Here is a 19,412-nt window from a genome sequence, read left to right on the forward strand (position 1 = left end):
CTCCCTGGCTACAGGAGAGATATCAGAGAATTGGGATCTTTGTGTCCTCCCTGGCTACAGGAGAGATATCAGAGAATTGGGATCTTTGTGTCCTCCCTGGCTACAGGAGCGATATCAGAGAATTGGGATCTTTGTGTCCTCCCTGGCTACAGGAGAGATATCAGAGAATTGGGATCTTTGTGTCCTCCCTGGCTACAGGAGAGATATCAGAGAATTGGGATCTTTGTGTCCTCCCTGGCTACAGGAGAGATATCAGAGAATTGGGATCTTTGTGTCCTCCCTGGCTACAGGAGAGATATCAGAGAATTGGGATCTTTGTGTCCTCCCTGGCTACAGGAGAGATATCAGAGAATTGGGATCTTTGTGTCCTCCCTGGCTACAGGAGAGATATCAGAGAATTGGGGTCTTTGTGTCCTCCTTGGCTACAGGAGAGATATCAGAGAATTGGGATCTTTGTGTCCTCCCTGGCTACAGGAGAGATATCAGAGAATTGGGATCTTTGTGTCCTCCCTGGCTACAGGAGAGATATCAGAGAATTGGGATCTTTGTGTCCTCCCTGGCTACAGGAGAGATATCAGAGAATTGGAATCTTTGTGTCCTCCCTGGCTACAGGAGAGATATCAGAGAATTGGGATCTTTGTGTCCTCCCTGGCTACAGGAGAGATATCAGAGAATTGGAATCTTTGTGTCCTCCCTGGCTACAGGAGAGATATCAGAGAATTGGGATCTTTGTGTCCTCCTTGGCTACAGGAGAGGTATCAGAGAATTGGGATCTTTGTGTCCTCCCTGGCTACAGGAGAGATATCAGAGAATTGGGAAATGGCAAATGTTGAAGAAATGCAATAAGGAAAATCCTGGGAATCATAGAACAGTGAGCCTTGCATCAGTGTTTGTGCAAATTATTGGAGAGGATTCATAGCGACAGGGCTTATGAGCATTTAGAAAAGCATAATCTTCTCAGAGATATTCAGCATGCCTTTGTGAGGGCCAGGTCATGCCATGAGCCCAATTGAGTTTTGTTTTTGAGGTGACGAAAGAAATTAATGAAGATCTCCTCATTTAAGGAGATCTTGATGAATCTTCAATGACATCAAAATGTATCAAGGACTTACTTCCATGACAGTAGCAGGCTGTAAAACTTCAAGCATCGCACTGTGAGACAGAGGACCAATCAGCCGATACCTCAGAATTTCCATCGTCAGATCTCTGAAAATAATCCCACAAATTCTCCATTAAATAGAGCACATCACTGACAAGAAGTCCATTTACTCAAGTAAACCATGGTGCTATAAAGCACCATCATCATCTTCCTCATCATATAACATTATGAAGGGCCTTTTTCTAGTCTATGCTGAACTATTATTTTGCCTAGCCCCACAGACCTGCACCCAGTCCATAGCCCTCCAAGCATCAATTACATTTATATTATTCCATGTGCCTTCTATTGATCTGGGCTTTAACAGATCTATGACTGATCTGGGCTTTAACAGATCTTAGACTCCTCAACAGATTTAGAGACTCATTTAAGGATTTTTACTTTGCACATTATTGATTTTTTTTTTCTGCATTAACACAGTTTGTTTACATTTCATTTCTCTCTTTTGTTCAAACAAATTTTTCTTAAGTACAGTTTAGTTACCGATAAGTAGAAATTCTACTTGGCTCGCAAGAAAAAGAACCTCAGGATTGTATGTGATGTCATGAATGTACCCAAAAGGTACATGAACACTCCCAAAGGTCCTAATCTTAAATGACTTTCCAAACTGCATCATTTTGCACTTGCACTTTGTTCTGCATTGATGTGAAAGTGCTATAATGTAGTTGAAGTGTGAAGGATCCAATTATAGTTTATGCAACAGTACTCAAGTGGAAAAAGCTGTGATCATGGATCAGTGTTATTGTTTTTATGGTAAGAATGAAAAGGCTACACATAGAAGATGAATATTTATAATCCAGGAGTATACTACCCAGCATTAATTTGTTTCTGTATTTCAGAGTGGGTGACAGAATTAAGATTCAATTACCAATTGTCGACAGCTCAATGTTTGGGACTAATGCATAGAACACAATGAAGTTTGAGGAACTAAATGGCAAAATGCAATTTCAAACCATTCCAACTCATTTCTGGAAGAGTTAAAGTATCAGTGAACAGTTGGGCCATAGAGTTTGGGAATTCATGAATGAGAATGAAGAGTGGGGCGCAGGGACACAGCTCTTGTCTAGGAGGTTTGACTGCCCTAATTGTTATGCTAACAGATCCTTTAAAAACCATGTTAAAGGGACTGTTTTTTAAAAAAAAATTTAGAAACCACAGAAGTCCATGTCTAAGACAGAGGTGCCCATGCTTAGCAGTGACCCACGAGGGTTGTTGGTTCTGTAGGCCACCAGGACAAAAGAACACACCCTGCTGAGAAGCAAGCCTGGGAGATGACCCTATAAGGAAGGAGACCACAGCAGCAGACCAACGAGGGCTCAGCAGCTGAAGGACCTACACAGGCTGCAGGAAACTGGTGGCTGAGGAATTTACACCAGACTGCGGGAGACTGACTCCAAGGAACCAGATATATGGTCTGGGATTCAAGAGGGTGCTGAGGGCAAGAAGAGCTACCGAAGGGGCATTGGGTACTGAAAGCTTCCTAACTGGATTGGAGTTTCTGATCTGGGAGCTCGGGTTTGACAATGGATCAAACGGGAGGCTGTGAAGCTGCAGAGACACTGGAGCTGAATCCACAAACACTCGGTGTCTCTGAATGGGTTCTCTTTAGATTCTTTTCCTGTTCTAGTTCGGTGTGCCGGGCTATGCTGGTGGCACCTCTATGTATGCATTTGCAGCAGGAAAAAGAGGACAAATGTTATGTATTGTTATATATTATTATATTGTATGCATTTTTGTGATTTATAGAAGCCAAAAATCAATGTTTTAAAATTTAAGACACTTTCAGCCCAGGAACCCCTGCTGCCCAATGATCCTAATTAACCTACAACCCCTGGTACGTTTCGAACAGTGGGAGGAAATCGGAGGCCACAGGGAAAACTCACACAGACACGGGGAGAACGTGCAAACTCCTTACAGACAGCGCAGGATTTGAACCCGAGTCAATGGCGCTGTAACAGCGTTGCGCTAACCGTGCTGCTTCATCTTAAGTGGTCTTCAAAATAGCTGAAAATACCTGACTCTGAGTAACACCTCTAAAAAATAAATACTGAATTTAAACTCTTAATTGTAGTAAATTAAACAGGAAAGTCTGCAGACGCTATGATTGTCTAATTGTAATAACCCTTCAAAAAGTAGTTAACTAGTCACTTGGGAAATCCAAATGTGGGAACCAGAAAAATAAAATGATATGATCTGTGTGGTTCATTTCGGCTAATGTGAATTATCTCATCCAAGCAGTCATTAACATATAGGCTTCCACACTTACTTACATTATTACAATGCCAGTGGTCAATGACACCCAAGATTCTGGCTTCGATTCAGCTCTGGTACTATTGCCTATGATTTTTTTCTTAGCTATGACCTCCTCTCCAACTTTATCCTCCAGTTTTCTTTTCAAGCCAGTTCCTCTCTGTGTTAAAGTACGACAGTCAATCTGAGCTGCTTCAGGTATAGGATCGTCTGAACATTGACAAGCCAAATGAAGCTCAGTTAGTAAATCCTAAAAAAAAACAATACAATAAGAAATGCAGACAATGGATTGCCAAAAAATTACATTCAGACCCTCAAAAAAATGTTTCACTCTGCTGACCCACGACTGTGCAGCTAAACACAGCTCAAACCACATAATTAACGGCCCGACCATAATTAGTAAGAATGATGAGTCAGCGTACAGAGACGAGGTGCAGTTGCTAATGGGCTGGTGCAGAGCCAACAACCTGTATCTGAACGTTAAGTGTGGTCGACATCAGGAGGGTCCAGGGGACCATGGACGGCTCGACCGTTGATGTTGTCAAGAGTATCAAGTTCCTTGGAGTACACTTGGTGGAGACTCTACCACCAGTTCCATAGCCAAGAAAGCCCAGCAGCACCTCTACTTCTTGCAAAGCCTGAGTAAAGTTCATCCCCCACCCTCCATCCTACATAGGATGTATTGAGAGCATTCTGAACAATTGCATCACTACCTGGTTTGTACCCCACCTCAGACAGCAAGACCCTGCAAAGGATAGTGAAGTCAGCGGAAAAGATCATTGGGGGATCTCTTCCTACCATGAAGGACGTCTACAACACTCAATGCAGGCAAAAGGCAATAAACATTGTGAAGGGTTTCACGTACTCCTCACATAAACTGTTCTCCCTTCTGCCATCTGGTTGGAGGTACCATGGTATCGTCGGCAAATTTGTAGATGGTGTCATAGCAACCTGAAACATTGACTGTTTCTTTGCCCACATATGCAACCTGACCTGATGAGTATTTCCAATGTTTAAAAAAAAATTCCATTGAGGTCAACACAGATCAACTAGAAGAAAGGCTTTCCCAGAGCAGAGAGGCAAAAATAGTCAAAGATATGAGCCAAATGGGACAAAAGCCTGGTCAGCAGGGACAGGTTAGGCCAGTTTCCATGATGTCACACTGCATGACTGAAGATCAGAGCTGACCTTTTACTTACAGTAATATGCCACCTTCCTGCATCAACCCCACACACTGAGATTCTGTTAACATCACCTCGGTCCTTTTGGGCTGGGTAGTGAATCTCTTCATTCTCAATGAGTGAAGAAATTTTTTCTCACATCAGCCCCATACGGTCATTTTGAAGATCACAATGTATAATTCTAGACCCAGGCAAGAACTTCCAACATCAAGCCTGCCTAATACAAAAGTTAAACAAGAGTGTCTGCAGACGGTGGGATTGCAGTGGAATACACAAAACTGCTGTAACCTGAAAGCCTACAGAAATGGGTCATTGGTGCACATCTTGATGAGTCTCCATTCAATCATCTTTATTTAATGCCTCCTTCCATACCTCTTCCTCTCACTATCCTTACATCACATTCTACCTTGTGTGTTTATCCAGATTCCCTAGAAATAGATGGCTGTAATTCACCTCAGATATTAATGGATTAAATCTATACGATAGTACCCATGTCCACGTGAATAATTTCTTCATGAAGTATTACTTGCATTGGTAGAACTTCCACTGTACAAAACATTCCAAAGGGCTTCCCATGGACAAAAAAATAAAAAGATATTGAATGAAATTAAACTGATAATCACACAGAGGGTAAATTTTAGCAAGGAAAAGGAGATGGAAAAGTAGAGGAAGAATTCTCAACCAGTCAAATTGGTCAAACTGCTTCCAACAGATCAGACACAATCAACAGTTTTAAAGTAATCTATTCCTGCTGTTTCCAACATTCTGAAGTTTATATTGTTCAAATTATTGCAATGAATTAAAGTTGTAGGTGGTTACAAATTTAATTTATAATATTTTGTCAAAATCCCCTGATAAAATATCCAAGTAGAAATTAATTACCATTTTAAGTGCTGGATGGGCCCAGATCCAAAGCTGTCTGTTTTCAGCATGGATTTCAGACACAGCTCTAGGCCGCCATAGGAACGTAATAGGACCCAGTGGCTTCTCAGGATATTGCTCGGCCTTATAAAGAACCAATGAGCCTTGACGTTTCCCAGACAGGCAGTCCACAGAGGCAAATGTTGTACCTGCAGCACCACAACAATCAGGTGGATGGATACAAGACCATTTTATGCATCCATAAATGTTCGGTTTTTGTTGAATAACGGCGATTGGAAAAAAAAATCACAAACACAAGAGGCTGAAGATGTTGGAATCTGGAGCAAAAAAAACAATGAGCTGAAGGAACTCAGTGGCTCGAGCTGTGTCATTTGGAAAGAAAGAACTGTTGATGCTTCAGATCAGGACTTTGATGAAATGGGGAGATTACCGGTGCAATTGTGGAAAGGGTGAGATAAGGGCCAGTAGGGGTATTGGGATAAAGGATGATGGACAGATGAAGTTGGGGGAGGTGGTAGAGGAATGCAGTTGGGGACAGAGGGAGGTGATTGATTGGTGCCAAAGGAGGGTGGGGGGGGGGAAAATCAGTTTACTACGCCCCCTCACCCCTCCCTCCACAAACAATTGCTAAATAAACATGAGACATTCAATATTGCAAGTCAAAATTTATAATGTTCAGGTAGATTGGAAAACGGAAAGTCGTTAACGGAGGGAGTGGAATTAGAGATGCAGCAAGGCTCATTCCCAGCATGCTCTCTCAGTGATTGGGGAGGAGAGAGGAGGTGTAAAAACCACAAAAGCAAATTGGTTCCTCATCTTAAGACTGCTTCTGACCAGGGAGGGAAGGAGCAGTAATGTTCCTGCAAATATCAGTGAACAAAGGTGTAGGACATTTAACCAGCTTGAGTGGATAGGCAAGAAGAATCTAGAAATTAGGGACAGGCATCAAAGATACAGTAATTCAAACCCACGTGGCTCCCAAAAGCGCTGTAAACCTCCTGCTCTGGCATATTTGGCACATTCTTTATGATTGATAGGATTTACTGACAATTACACCAAATGCACATCAAAAAGCATCCTGCGCTGTCTCTAACATCAAGAAATAACAACAACATAAAAGGAAAATAATGTTGGAATTTTCAATCTGGATTTGAGAATAACAAGAATACCCGCTTCTCTGCTACTCAAAGGCGCAAGGACCTTCAAGAGATTGTCCTGTGTTCCATTCAGCTCCAAACAGCAATAGAAAGACAAATCCTGAAAGACAAGGGTTAGAAAATATACTTTTAAAATTAGAATAATTCACTGATTAAATTGTTTGGATTAAATGTCTTACTCAGTTGAATCATAGCACGATTGCAAGTTATCTAGAAAATCTAATGGGAAATGCCATGCTTTGTTTAAAAGAAATTCCCTTTGATCTGAGGTAGAGCAGTGTTTTTTTGGACAAAAAACCAGTGGACAATGTCCAACTGCAGACTGCAATAATTATTTTTTGGAGCAGAATTGAACACGGTTCACAAATCCATTAAAACACACCAGATGTGCTGTTAGTAAATTAATTAATCTCATGCAGTCAAACTTTTACATTCTAAAATGAGTGGCCCTCAAGGCCATTGCTGGATTAAACAAATTAGTTTTAAAAAAGCCCAAAATGATTAAGGGATTAGGGTCATTTAAGATGCAGGAAGAAATAAATTATAACCTTGTCCAGACTTTCCAATTAAGTCATTGAACTGTGAACCATGCAATGCTGGCATATATTCAATATTCAACAAGAATTCTCCCACCCATGCATTTCTGAGAGAACCTTCCTTTGACTTAAAGTGTTCAGTCTTGTGCATTATTATAGGTAGAGTAGGCTGATAAATAAGCAGGTGTCTGTTATCCGGAATCAAGCAACTGGCAGCCTCAAGAAAGCGGTAAAAAAATTGCAGAAAATAAACAGGTTAAAAAAAAACGGAAGTTTATAATTGGCACGCCTCGATGTTAGTTTGCCAATCATGCAACCTCAAACAGCCGGAAAATTCACTTATCCAGCTTCTACCAATCACCAGAGGTGCCGGATACCAGGGGTTTGACTGTATCACATTTTAAAGCAACTTTTCTGTGTTTATTTTAATGTAGATATACAGCATGAGAACAAGCTCCTTTGACCCATGAGCCCGCTTTGACCTTTTGGCCCACAAGTCTGTTTTGTACCCAATTGTCCTATAACCCTGGTATGGTTTTTGTTTGAACAGTGGGAGGAAACTGGAGCACCCAAAGGAAACACAGGGAGAACGTATAAACTCCCTACAGTCATTGAACCCCTGACACTGGACCTGTAACAGAGTGGCATTAATCGCTACACTAACTGTGTTGCCCCAGTGGAAGTTAATTTCTAAATTATTAAAAGGACTTTTGAAAAAAAACAAATTGCTGTCATGAGGCAATTCTCCTTCACAAAATAATTGAAAGGTACCTGGAGTAAGCACTGCTGGGTCATAGCACGGTAGCATGCTCTGTAACTTTTACCCGTCGGTTTATTGGCCAAACAGTATCCCCATTTTTTGACCATATGGTATCTTTTTGCATGCCATATGTGAGTTTCCAGCCAAATGTTTTTCCTTTGTCTTCGGTTAAATTCCAACAACAAATTCCCATGTCGTCGACGGGCTTTGCGAGACTTGCTTTTGGACTGCTCTTTTTTCAAATGGGCAATCTTTTCCATCTATAGAAAATCTGTGGTTAGTGAGCAGCTCAATTAGGGCTTCAGGTTGTTCACATCGACTGCATAACAAACATCTGTTTGAATGCAGAACATCTTAGAATGACTTTCTCAGTTATTTCAAACCAATTATAACACAAAATGGGTGTAGAGTCAGAGTGAAACAAAACAAACAGCTCTTGGGCCACCAAGTTCATACAGACCATCAAATAAAAGCACGATGCTGGAGAAACTCAGGTCAAACAGTATATTTTATTTAGCAAAGATAAAGATACATAATCAACGTTTCAGTTTTGAGCCCTTCAAGGTATGAGCAAAATGTAGGGAGGCACCTGAACAAAATATTGGGGGAGGGGCAGGGGGAGGAGCACAGTCCCTCAGGCGAGAGGTAATAAGTAGATAAGGGAGGGAGGGCACACCAGCAAACGAGGCAAGGGAGTGGCTCTGTGAATGGAGACGTAAGGGGGTGGAGAGTAGAGGAAAAGAGACACAGGAGATGGGAAGGAGAATGGGGGATGGTCCAGCATAACCTGGAGAAGTCAATGTTAGGGGCATCATGGTTAGCGCAACGCCTTTACAGCACGACTAAGAGGGACCAGGGTTTGAATCCCGTGCTGCCTTTAAGGAATTTGTATGTTCTCCCCCTGTCTGCGTGGGTTTTCCACAGGGCTCTGGTTTCCTCCAATCATTCAAAATGTACAGGGGTGTAGGTTAATGGGGTGCACATTGGGAGGCATAGACTCATGGGCCGAAATGGCCTGCTACCATGCTGAATGATTAAATTTAAATTTAATGCCATCCGGTTGGAGAGTGCCCAGATGGAAAATTGGGTTTTGCTCCTCCAATTTATGGGCAACCTTGGTTTTGGCAGTACAAGAAGCTATGGACAGACAGGAGTGGGGCACAGAATTGAAATGATCACTGCAAGGTCCCGGTCATTGATGCAGACAGAGTGAAGGTACTCAATGAAGCGATTCCTAGTTGGAGACCAGCCTCTTCAATGTGGAGAAGGCCACAAGTATCCATCTTTACTGGTCCAATTTATTAGTACCTGATCCACTGCCTTGATGTCCTGCCAATTCAAGTTGTCAACTTCTAATGTTTGGAGAGTACGTGTCACTACCATTTTTTTCAAGGAATAAGTTCCAAATTGCAACCACCCTTAATAACCCTTCTACTCCTCATATTAAATCTTTGTCCCCTGGTATTATATACATCTCCATAAGTGAGAACGTTATCACCGAACCCTGTCTACACCACTCTATTTTATATACCTCTATCAGCTTCATCCTCTCTCCCTCTCTTCCACTCCAAGGAAAGCAAACAAGTCTATCCAGCTCTCCTCGTAATTGAAAAGCTCCATCTCTGGCAGCATGCTAGGAAATCTCCTCTGCACCTTCTCCAGGGCAAACACCTGCTTCCTGCAGTGCGGTGACCAGAAATGTGCATTAAGCAACAGACATGGCCTAACCAAAGTTTCATAAATGTGCACTAGGCTCTCCATGGACTTATACCAGGCTAATTCAGGCCACCATCTCTTGTACCTTCTTCAGCATTTTATTTACCTGTGCTGCCACCTTTAGTAATCCAAGGACATACACCAAAGTTCTTCAATACTCCCTCAAGTCCTGTCTTTCACGGTGTACATTCTACATTCGATTGCCCAAAAGTCATAACCTCACACTTAAGGGGATTAAAATTCCATCTGCTATTTCTCCACTAAATTTACCAGCTGCTCAATAACATTCTCTCCACCAATTACATATTTTAAAAATTATAATTTTAAGAATGGTGAACTAACAACTTGTCTATCAAGCACAATATGAGATAATAGTAACAAGGGATCAGCTGCAGAAATAAAACATGAAAATCTGTGGACTCTATGGTTGAAGTAAAAACTCACATCGATGAAGGGGTCAGCCCCAAAACGTTGGATCTGCATCTTTATCTTTGCTATATAAAGCACACTGTTTGAACAGCTGAATTTCTCCAGCACTGCGTTTTTATATCAGCTGCAGAAACCATGAGTTGTTTACCTGCTATACACCAAGAAAATATTTATGAGAAATTATGCAAATCTACTGGAGACACAAGAGACTGCAGATATTATAATCTGGAGCAAAATAAGATCTGCTGGAGGAGCAACATACAAAATTGCTGGAGGAGCTCAGCGGGTCCCACAGCATCACAGAAAGCAATGAGCAGTCGAGGTTGAAGGCTGGAATCCTTCATTAAAAAATGCCAACAAATCAGGCAAATACCTAACCAAGAAGGTTGGGAGTGCCGGGGGGTGGGGGGGGTTGCAGACTGGGAAAATTACTCTCTAACAGGAGAAAGGAAAGGTGTGTGAAACTGCAGGAAGGGAGGTGTGGATGATGTGCAGGAGAAAGCAAAGGGAAGGAGGGATGGGGACAGTACGATAACCTGGAAATTGGAGGTCGATATTGATGCTATATGGTTGGAGAGTGCCAAGATTGAATAGTACTGCTCCTCCAGTTTATATGTGCCCTCATCCTGCAAGCACACAACGCAATGGCCATGTCAGTGTGGCCATGGGGTATGAAATTGAAGTGGTTGACCATTGGGTGGTTCTTGCTATTGCAGCAGGCAGAGCAAAAGGTGCATCATAAAGTGATATCCTCGTCTGCATCCAGTCTCTTTGATAGAGAGGATGCCACATCGGGTGCACCGGATGCAGTGAGTGACCCTTGCAAACTCGCATAGAAAACGTTGCTTCACTTGGAAGGATAGTCTGGGGCACCGAATGGAGGGGTGGGAATATAAAATTTGCTGAACGAGTGGCATCTGAGCCAACGGGTTTACACAATTAGAAACTGAAACGTCCTTAACAGTTGTAGCTATTAGCTATCCATCCAAATCTACCTTCCACCTTAAAGTAAATATAACCCACCATCACTGCACTCACAGCAACTAACTAACTAATTCTCTTCACTTCAAACAGAATATCATTTCTAATACTGAGAACTTGGATCCAATTGCAATAAATTTACCTCTTTATTTGCAATCTCCCGAAGCCTTCGAGGGAGACGTTTAACATTTTTGCTCATAGCTCGTCTACGAAAATGTGGTGGCAGAGACTGCAGAAACTGAGAATTAGATTTGTGCGTTACTGCCTTCAACATGGCATTGATTTCTGCAGCCCGGTATTGAGCAAAGTCTTTTGCTGTAATGTGAAAAACACACGTTAAAGACAAAATGTTTTGTGACATTTTGATGTTTTGCAAGATCGTCCTATTCAACAGTATATACGGTACATTGTACATATATACCAACATTTTTAATTGATGCAGCTGAACAAGTACTTCACCAAAAAAATCAATAAATTACATTAAATTCAAAGGAGATAACATACACAAAAGAAGAAAGATAATAAATATTCACAGTTATTGAGCAAGAAAAAAGTGTCCTTGCAAGAGTGCAGACAGTACTTTTGTGGTGTCGGAGCCATCGGTGATTAGCGTAACAAGGGGAGGTTCAAGAGCCTGCTAGTCTTTGGAAACTGTTCTTGAACCTGGAGGTGTTGGTCTCCAGGTTTATGCACATTCCATCCAAAGGTAGCAGTGAGAAGAGGCTCTGGCCAGGGTGATGGAAGTCCTTCATGATGTTGGCTGCTCAAATCCTCTAGCTGATCACACAAACCAGAACAAACGTCTGTATCAAGATTTGAACAAATTTATTTTGGAGCTTTACACCTCCCTACGCAATAACAGAGACACGTTTGCTTGTGGGATTTCCAGAATCCACTTAGTTACCAGCAGAAACACAATACCTGAAATGATCACACCAACATTGTTTAAAATGCATATCTATCATTTCTTTAAAAATTTACACATATAACCTCATAACAATTTACAGTACGAAAACAGGCCTTATTGGCCCTTCTAGTCTGCACCGATTTACGTGAAAATCCACTAGTTCCACCTACCCACTCCCATGCCTATAACCCTCCAACCCCTCACATCCCTGTACTCATCCAGCCTCCTCTTAAATGAATACAGCACAGTAGCAGACCCTTCCCAGCCCACAAGCCTGTGTCGCCCAAATACCCCAATTAACCTATAACCCCCGTATGTTTAAGAGTGGAGGAAACCGGCACACCCAGAGAAAATCCACGCAGACATGGGGAGAACGTACAAACTCCTTACAGATAGCAGATTTGAACTGGGATCACTGGCACTGTTGTAGCGTTGTGCTAAATGTTCCGTCTGATGTAGATGGGAGAATGTCGGTTACTTTGTCCCATACTTTGTTTCTGTAATTTTGAGAAGGGAATTTTAAGTGGCCCCTACCTGCACTTACTAATCTTTCTAGGAAAGGATGACTGTAATAGAATGGATGGAAGGAGCTAAGAAGCTAATTTTCCTAGGATGCATAAATAGAAAGTTAAAAGAAAAGTACAAATTTGAAGTGAAATTAACTTCACTTTACTCATCAGTTGGTTTTAAATGCAAAAAAACTTCTGATTACAAGTGTGGAAACTAATTATAAAATCCTTCCAAATATGGATGTATTAATTCACAGAAAGTTTAGGAACAAAATTATAGATCCAATTTCTAGGACCAAACATCGAAGCACCTTGTTGGTCCTCTAGTTTAACGCCCAAAGAACTAAGGTTGGAAAAATTATTAAATTATTCTGCAGTGATCTCTTTTGGTTAGTTTTATGGAAAATGTGATTCAAGATTCAATTTATGGTCATGTAGTAAAAAATGTCATATTACACAAAATTGCTTTTGTCTGTTGTAAGGCAGACAGATTCGCCATCGGCAGAAATTGCCTGAAGTGCCTTTCAGTCAGAGAAGGAAAAGCAAAACAGGGTCCCCCAGAGTCCCCAAGGGTGCAGCATTCTTATTAGTTTGAAAAAATAAAGAAAATGATCATCTCTATACTTGCCAGGATGCTACTTACAAGTTAATCACTCCTAAACTGTAAATCTCTCTAAGGGATAGGAGGGAGGGAGGTAGTGGCGGCAGAATAAATTGGGTTCAAACTCAATATAGTCCAGCTGTGCACAAACCAATCGAACATCAGAAACTTTACACCAAACCACTCAGTCTTTATGGAGTACATCAGTGTATAACGATTAAACATTTACATGTGGTGAGGACATATGAACAGAGAGGAATTGTTGCTTTGATCAGAATTTGCATTTATAATTAACTTCAAAGTAATACACCGACAAGGTGCAACTTTCTAAATAAAGCTTGCAACATGTTTTATTCTTCAAAATGGTTTCAAAAAGCATTAGATAAATACATTGAGAAACAGAATTTGAAATTGCATTTGTTCCAGTAATGAATTAAATTCTGTAGCTCCCCATTTCTAATTCCCTCCAACACTCCTCCAATTCAGTCCCCTTCATCAACATGGATCACTCCACTATTGACAGCTGTGCCAAGAGCCCAAAATCTGAATTTTCCCCCTTTAACCTCACCACTTCTCCTTTAAGAACTCTGTAGAACTAGTCTTCTGCACCTTAACATCTCAAGCTGTGATTCATATCAATGCAATCCTTTACATTGGATTTGTACAAACACAAGCTGTCGTTTGGTATCTGCAGCCTTGTGTTTTACGACAAGCTGTTGTTGTCCAGGCAAGAGTACTTACTTACCATTTAAGAATCTGGGAACATTTTCCAAATGTTTACGATCACTTCCTTGGCTTTGGTGGCAATATGCTCCATGTGAACCATTCTGCTGATTTCTACAATCGCTGTCTGAAATCCAAAGTTAAAAAAAAATCACACGATTGCTAGAAAAGACCTTTCTTATTACAAAAATAACTAAAACCCTCCCAAATTTTTTTTAAAACTTTCTGACAGATCTCAAACCCAAAAACCTGCTTTGGTGCAACATCATATTGAGTGAATTTGGGCTTGTGGGCTGGAAGGGCAGTCATTGGGCTGCCTCTCCAAAATAAATCTCTCCATCTCCATAAGCAAACAATTCATTTTAACTGCTCCATGTGACAGAATTATGTTATTATTCATCTTCAGTTATAAAATATCTTAGAAAAGGCTTTGTGGGTGGACAAGGACACACACAGACATCACAGACCCTTACATACAGAAACTATTCTGAAAGTCAAAATGTCCGCTAAACCGTTGTGAAGTTGTTTGTGTAAACAGCCATAAAAAATGGTGATTCTTCGATGAAACAAAGACAATAGTATTTGGTGTGCAAGTTCTTGATTCAATGACCAGCTCAAACAGGGCCCGAGTCCTTTGCTCATAATTCATACTTTGAATTGTTTTTAAGAAACTTCAAAGACAGCAATGTTATGTGATTATGTAAAAAGGAGACATTTTTAATATTACTCTAGTTTTCATCTGAGGTCAGAAATGCAGTAGCCTCTGGTTAGAGAGGTACTATCCTTGGTGTATTCTCTTTATCATGGGAGATGCACAAAATCGGTGGTAAGGAAAAGCCACTTCAGCTGTCTTTTGTAAAAGAGGACAGTTTCACCATGTCCATTTTCACATGGCCACTTCATGTAATCCTTGCCTGGGTTTGTGAAATCATAGTGGAAGAAAACACAAGTTCTGAAACCTCCATGCAAGAGGGGAAAATCATTCCGATGAAGAAATAATTCTCTGAAAACAAACCTACATAGAATTTGTGAGTGTGAGAACTTTTGAACGATAGTGTTAAAGACTTTGAGTTTCAACACAAAAGTTTTCTGAGACTGAACTTTAAAATGATCTCTTCAGAATTATGCCTGAACGGTAATGGTTTTGGATTTGCCATACAAACACACCCACATTTATACATTTCTGCATAGTGGGGTTAAGCTAGAGTTAAGTAAGAAGTGTTATATTATTAATAGTTATTTATAAAAAATTATTGTTTTGAAGATACCATTGTCTTGGTGAATTTCTATTGCTGCTGTCTGGTACATAATACTCCATAATTGATAAGGTAGACAGTCAGAATCTTTTTCTCCAGAGTACAAATTACTTGATATGCATATCAGGTGCAGGGGCAGAAGGGAAACATCGTTTAATGGAGATGTCTGGGGAAAATCTGTATTTACATCTCTTGCCATTTTTTTTAAAACACAGAGATTAGAAGGAATGGGTTGCCAGGAGTAGTGATGGAAGCAGATACTATAATTGCATTTAAGAGGCTTCTAGACACTCATGGATGTACAGGGAATAGAAGGATATGTATCATGCGTAAGCTGCAGTTTTAGTTTAATTGGGCCTGTTCCTGTGCTGTACTGGTCTACGTTCTACTAGTGTTCTAAAGTCGTACAGCATTGAATCAAGTCTTTCAGCCTACAAAGTCCACACCAACTATCAATCCCCTACATACACATATCCCATTTTATTCTCTCCACCTTCCCAAGCCACTCTCCCCAAATTCTGTTCAGCTGAAAACCAGGGTCATTTTACAATGGCCAATTAACCACCCAACCTCTGGGATGTGTGAGGACTCCAGAGTATACAAAGGAAACCCACGCAAATCACAGAAAGAATGCAAAAATCCCACGCAGTGCTCAGACTGAAACCCGGTCACTGGAAGTTATGAGGCTACAGTTCTCGATGCTCCAATGTGCCCCTTTCCCATCATGACCCTTTGTTCTATTCCGCGGTGACATTTATTTTCTTTAGCTGATTAAACAGACACCGCCCAGGAAAATTATTAGCATGTCGTTTGTGCACTCATCTTTGTCAGGAGAGCAGTGCTGGCTGCCGCTGAGCACTTAAGTGATGCGACGTGCGGGGGTAAGCATCCATATACGGGTGATGAATCTCAGATGCAGGAGGAGAGTGAGAGTGTCAGGATCACCCGTGTGACAGTGAGCTGGCTGGGTGGGGTTTGCAGAGCTGAACAATGTAATGTTGTGTCTAGTGAAGAATAAAAGAAAGTTGACTTCACGGTGTGCTGAAAGAAACTAGTGAGTGTATTCTTTCTTTGTTTGTAAACTGTGGTAAATCAGGGCTGAAAGCAGCTCCTGCAGGTAAATGCCAAGGAAAACCAGGTCAACAATTTTAAGTTCTAAAAATTAGATGCCACAATTTGTTCAGCCAGAACAACTAAAAATCAAATTGAAAAATCCAAGCTGACAATTACAGATTAGTCTCGAAGTCAGAGCTAGAGAAATATACAGCAGAGAAATTGTCCCTTTGTGAAACCTCTCCATGCATGTCAAGTTGTCTACCCAAGCTAGTGATGAGTGACAATCTGCCCACCTCCCCCGCCATTTTCCAGTTCATTTTATTTGTGTAGGATTGTCCATTTTAAGAGACCAGATTTAAATACTGTACTCCATTTTGAATGATGCACAAAAAGGGTTCTATTGCAGAAGAAAGCACTCATCTAAAAAGGACATTTATTTGAGGTGCCTGGAACAAGGGTTTTCATGAGTTAAAAAACCTTTTGTCACACCGGGTCTCTTTCTCCCACTTCATGAACTGCTCTTTCCATCCTACAGCCTGCGTGTCACATCAATCTCAAGCCCATGTGTCAGCACTGAATTTTTGAACTTTGAACTTGGAACTGCCCTTCAAGAATTGAGCCTCGAGCTGTAGTGGCTTGGGTATTACACACATATATATATATTTGTACATAGCAAAAATTTAAGTTATATAATTATATATAAATTTAATAAAGTTTAGATAAATTAGGTGTTATATAATTGTTAATTAATAATTAAAAATATTATTTTAAATATAACACCGTCTGGGCTAATCTTTATTGCTGCTGTTGTGTTTGTAACAAAGATCACATATGCACCCAAAACTCTTAATTGCTGCAGCGAAACAGGTAAAGAAAAACAATAATAGCAAATTTAATTGAATTATAAGAGTGAATAAACAAGATAAAATTCACAAAAAAGCAATGTGATCAGCAATTGGACAGTTAATTGAGAGTCCTATTTGCTTGCATTCAGCCCATATCCCTCCAAATCTTTCATATTCATGTACCTGTCTTTTAATATGCTCCTTCCATACACCTATCACCTTATGAGAGGCAGAAAAATGTTGTGCAAAAGATGCCCTCGGGTTTCTTTTAAATCCTTCCCCCTCACCTTACATCTTTGTCCTCTAGTTTGAGATTTCACTACCCTATGAAAGACACTGCAATCTTGTCTATGCCCTTTATTTTATAAATCTCTGACTTCACCTTGTACCTAGAGTTCTCTGAGCATTCCACTACTCCAGACTATATCCAACACAAAATAATGAGAATATGCAAATCAGAACTACCAAGAGCAGTCTCTGTGTAAGCACAAGGGTTGAGGGGAGAGCATCACCTGCCATGTCATGATACTGACAGCAATGTTCTAGGGAAAGTGGAAAATGGCAGGGGCAGAGAGGGGGTGGAAAGATGAACAGAAAAGTACATGGCAGCACTGACCAATACAGATTCAAAATCAAGCAGCTTAATTAAGAATGACATGAAGAAATGATTTAGATGCACCTTTTACAAGGGAAGAAATAGAGAAAGCTTTAGGTACTTTACAAGCTAATAAATCCCCAGGAGAAGATGGGATTCCTCCTAAGTTCTAAAGATAATGTAAAGATCTGTTGATGCCTCTTTTGATGGATGTGTTGGACCCAAACTCCACCAGAACTTTTTTTTAACTGCTATCATTACACTGCCACCAAAGAAAGGTAGAGACATCATACAGACCAATATCACTTCTGAATGCAGCCTATAAAATTCTAGCAAAAGCATTAGCTAATAGATTGGGTGAGTATTTACCAAAATTAATACCTCCAGATCAGGTAGGATTTGTTAAAGGAAGACATTCCTCAAATAGACTTACCACCTACACAATTTACGGCCATTCACACATATGACCGAAAAAATATAAAAATTGCGCTTAACAGTGAAAGTCAGGGCCTATCTATGGAAAATAATGCCTCTCGTGAGAGGGTGGCAGAGGTGGCCAATCTCTCACAAGAGCTGGCCTTGGTGGCTGCCATGTTGTATTTGGTGAATGATAACATGGATTCCGAGCATTTCTTTTTTTTTAGTTTTCACACTATGAACCATAACAACCAAAATATGTACAAACGTTTCTCATTAAATTTACATAGTCTTTTCTCCCCTTTTTTTCCCCTTTCCCTCCCTCCCCTCTACTCACTCCCCTCCAAAATGCATATTCAATATATACAATACAATAAAACCATAAAATATCTTCACACAAAGAAAAATAAACAAGAAAAATGCGTCATCTATTTATTACACACTGAATCTAGTAATTTTGTCTTCATTCGCATTTTGGGGGATGGAGGTCATAGGCAAGCTCTCTCTGATATGTTCCATGTATGGTTCCCAAATTTGTTCAAACATTATGACTTTATATTTTAAATTATATGTTATTTTTTTCCAATGGAATACATTTATTAATTTCCATGTACCTTCGCTGTATACTCGTGCTCACTTCCATTTTCCAAGTTGACATTATACATTTTTTGCTATCGCTAAGGCTATTATAATGAATATTTTTTGCACTTTATCTAATTTGAGGCCTAATTCTCTACTTCTTATGTTACTTAAAAGAAATATCTCTTGTTTTTTTTGGTATGTTATTTTTGTAATTTTATTTAGTATCTGATTTAATTCTTCCCAAAACGTATTTACTTTCGTACATGCCCAAGTTGCATGTAATGTTGTTCCCATTTCCTTCTTACAGCGAAAACATCTATCCGATAATGTTGAATCCCATTTTTAAAAAATTTTTGAGCAGTAATATATACCCTGTGTAACTAATTATATTATATCATGCGTAACCTTGTGTTTATTGTATTCTTCATAGTTCCAGAACATAACTTTTCCCATACTTCATTTTTTATCTTTATGTTTAGATCCTTTTCCCACTTCTGCTTAGGTTTATAGTTTATTTCATTTTCCATATCTTGCAGCTTAATGTACATGTTGGTTATAAATCTTTTAATTATCATTGTGTCTGTAATCACGTATTCAAAGCTACTTCCTTCAGGTAATCTCAAGCTGTTTCCCAAAATTTCCTTTAAGTAAGCTTTCAATTGATGATATGCAAACATTGTACCAAGAGTTATTCTATATTTGTACTTCAACTGTTCAAATGTTAATAAATTATTTCCCAAAAAACAATTTTCTATTCTTTTGATTCCTTTTCTCTCCCATTCTCTGAAGGAAAGGTTGTCTATTGTAAAAGGGATTAGCGGATTTTGCGTCAATAGTAATTTTGGTATTTGATCATTCATTTTTTTCCTTTCT

The 19,412-nt window shown here is 40.0% G+C and overlaps 1 protein-coding gene across 3 annotated transcripts in view; it reads right to left on the minus strand.

The window, feature by feature from the left end:
• The window catches only part of pop1 (POP1 homolog, ribonuclease P/MRP subunit), a 68,649-nt gene that overhangs the window by 35,136 nt on the left and 14,101 nt on the right, over window positions 1–19,412 (minus strand). For all 3 annotated transcript variants that reach the window (XM_069922548.1, XM_069922547.1, XM_069922546.1), the window contains exons 4-10: window positions 13,811–13,915; window positions 11,191–11,363; window positions 7,934–8,182; window positions 6,639–6,726; window positions 5,470–5,657; window positions 3,427–3,656; window positions 1,113–1,206 (exon numbers count right to left, since the gene is read on the minus strand). In XM_069922548.1, the coding sequence (XP_069778649.1) occupies window positions 1,113–1,206; window positions 3,427–3,656; window positions 5,470–5,657; window positions 6,639–6,726; window positions 7,934–8,182; window positions 11,191–11,363; window positions 13,811–13,915 (1,127 nt within the window). The remainder of the gene's footprint in view (window positions 1–1,112; window positions 1,207–3,426; window positions 3,657–5,469; window positions 5,658–6,638; window positions 6,727–7,933; window positions 8,183–11,190; window positions 11,364–13,810; window positions 13,916–19,412) is intronic.

The sequence above is a fragment of the Narcine bancroftii genome, chromosome 2, assembly GCF_036971445.1.
Source record: "Narcine bancroftii isolate sNarBan1 chromosome 2, sNarBan1.hap1, whole genome shotgun sequence".
NCBI classification, from domain to species: Eukaryota; Metazoa; Chordata; class Chondrichthyes; order Torpediniformes; family Narcinidae; genus Narcine; species Narcine bancroftii.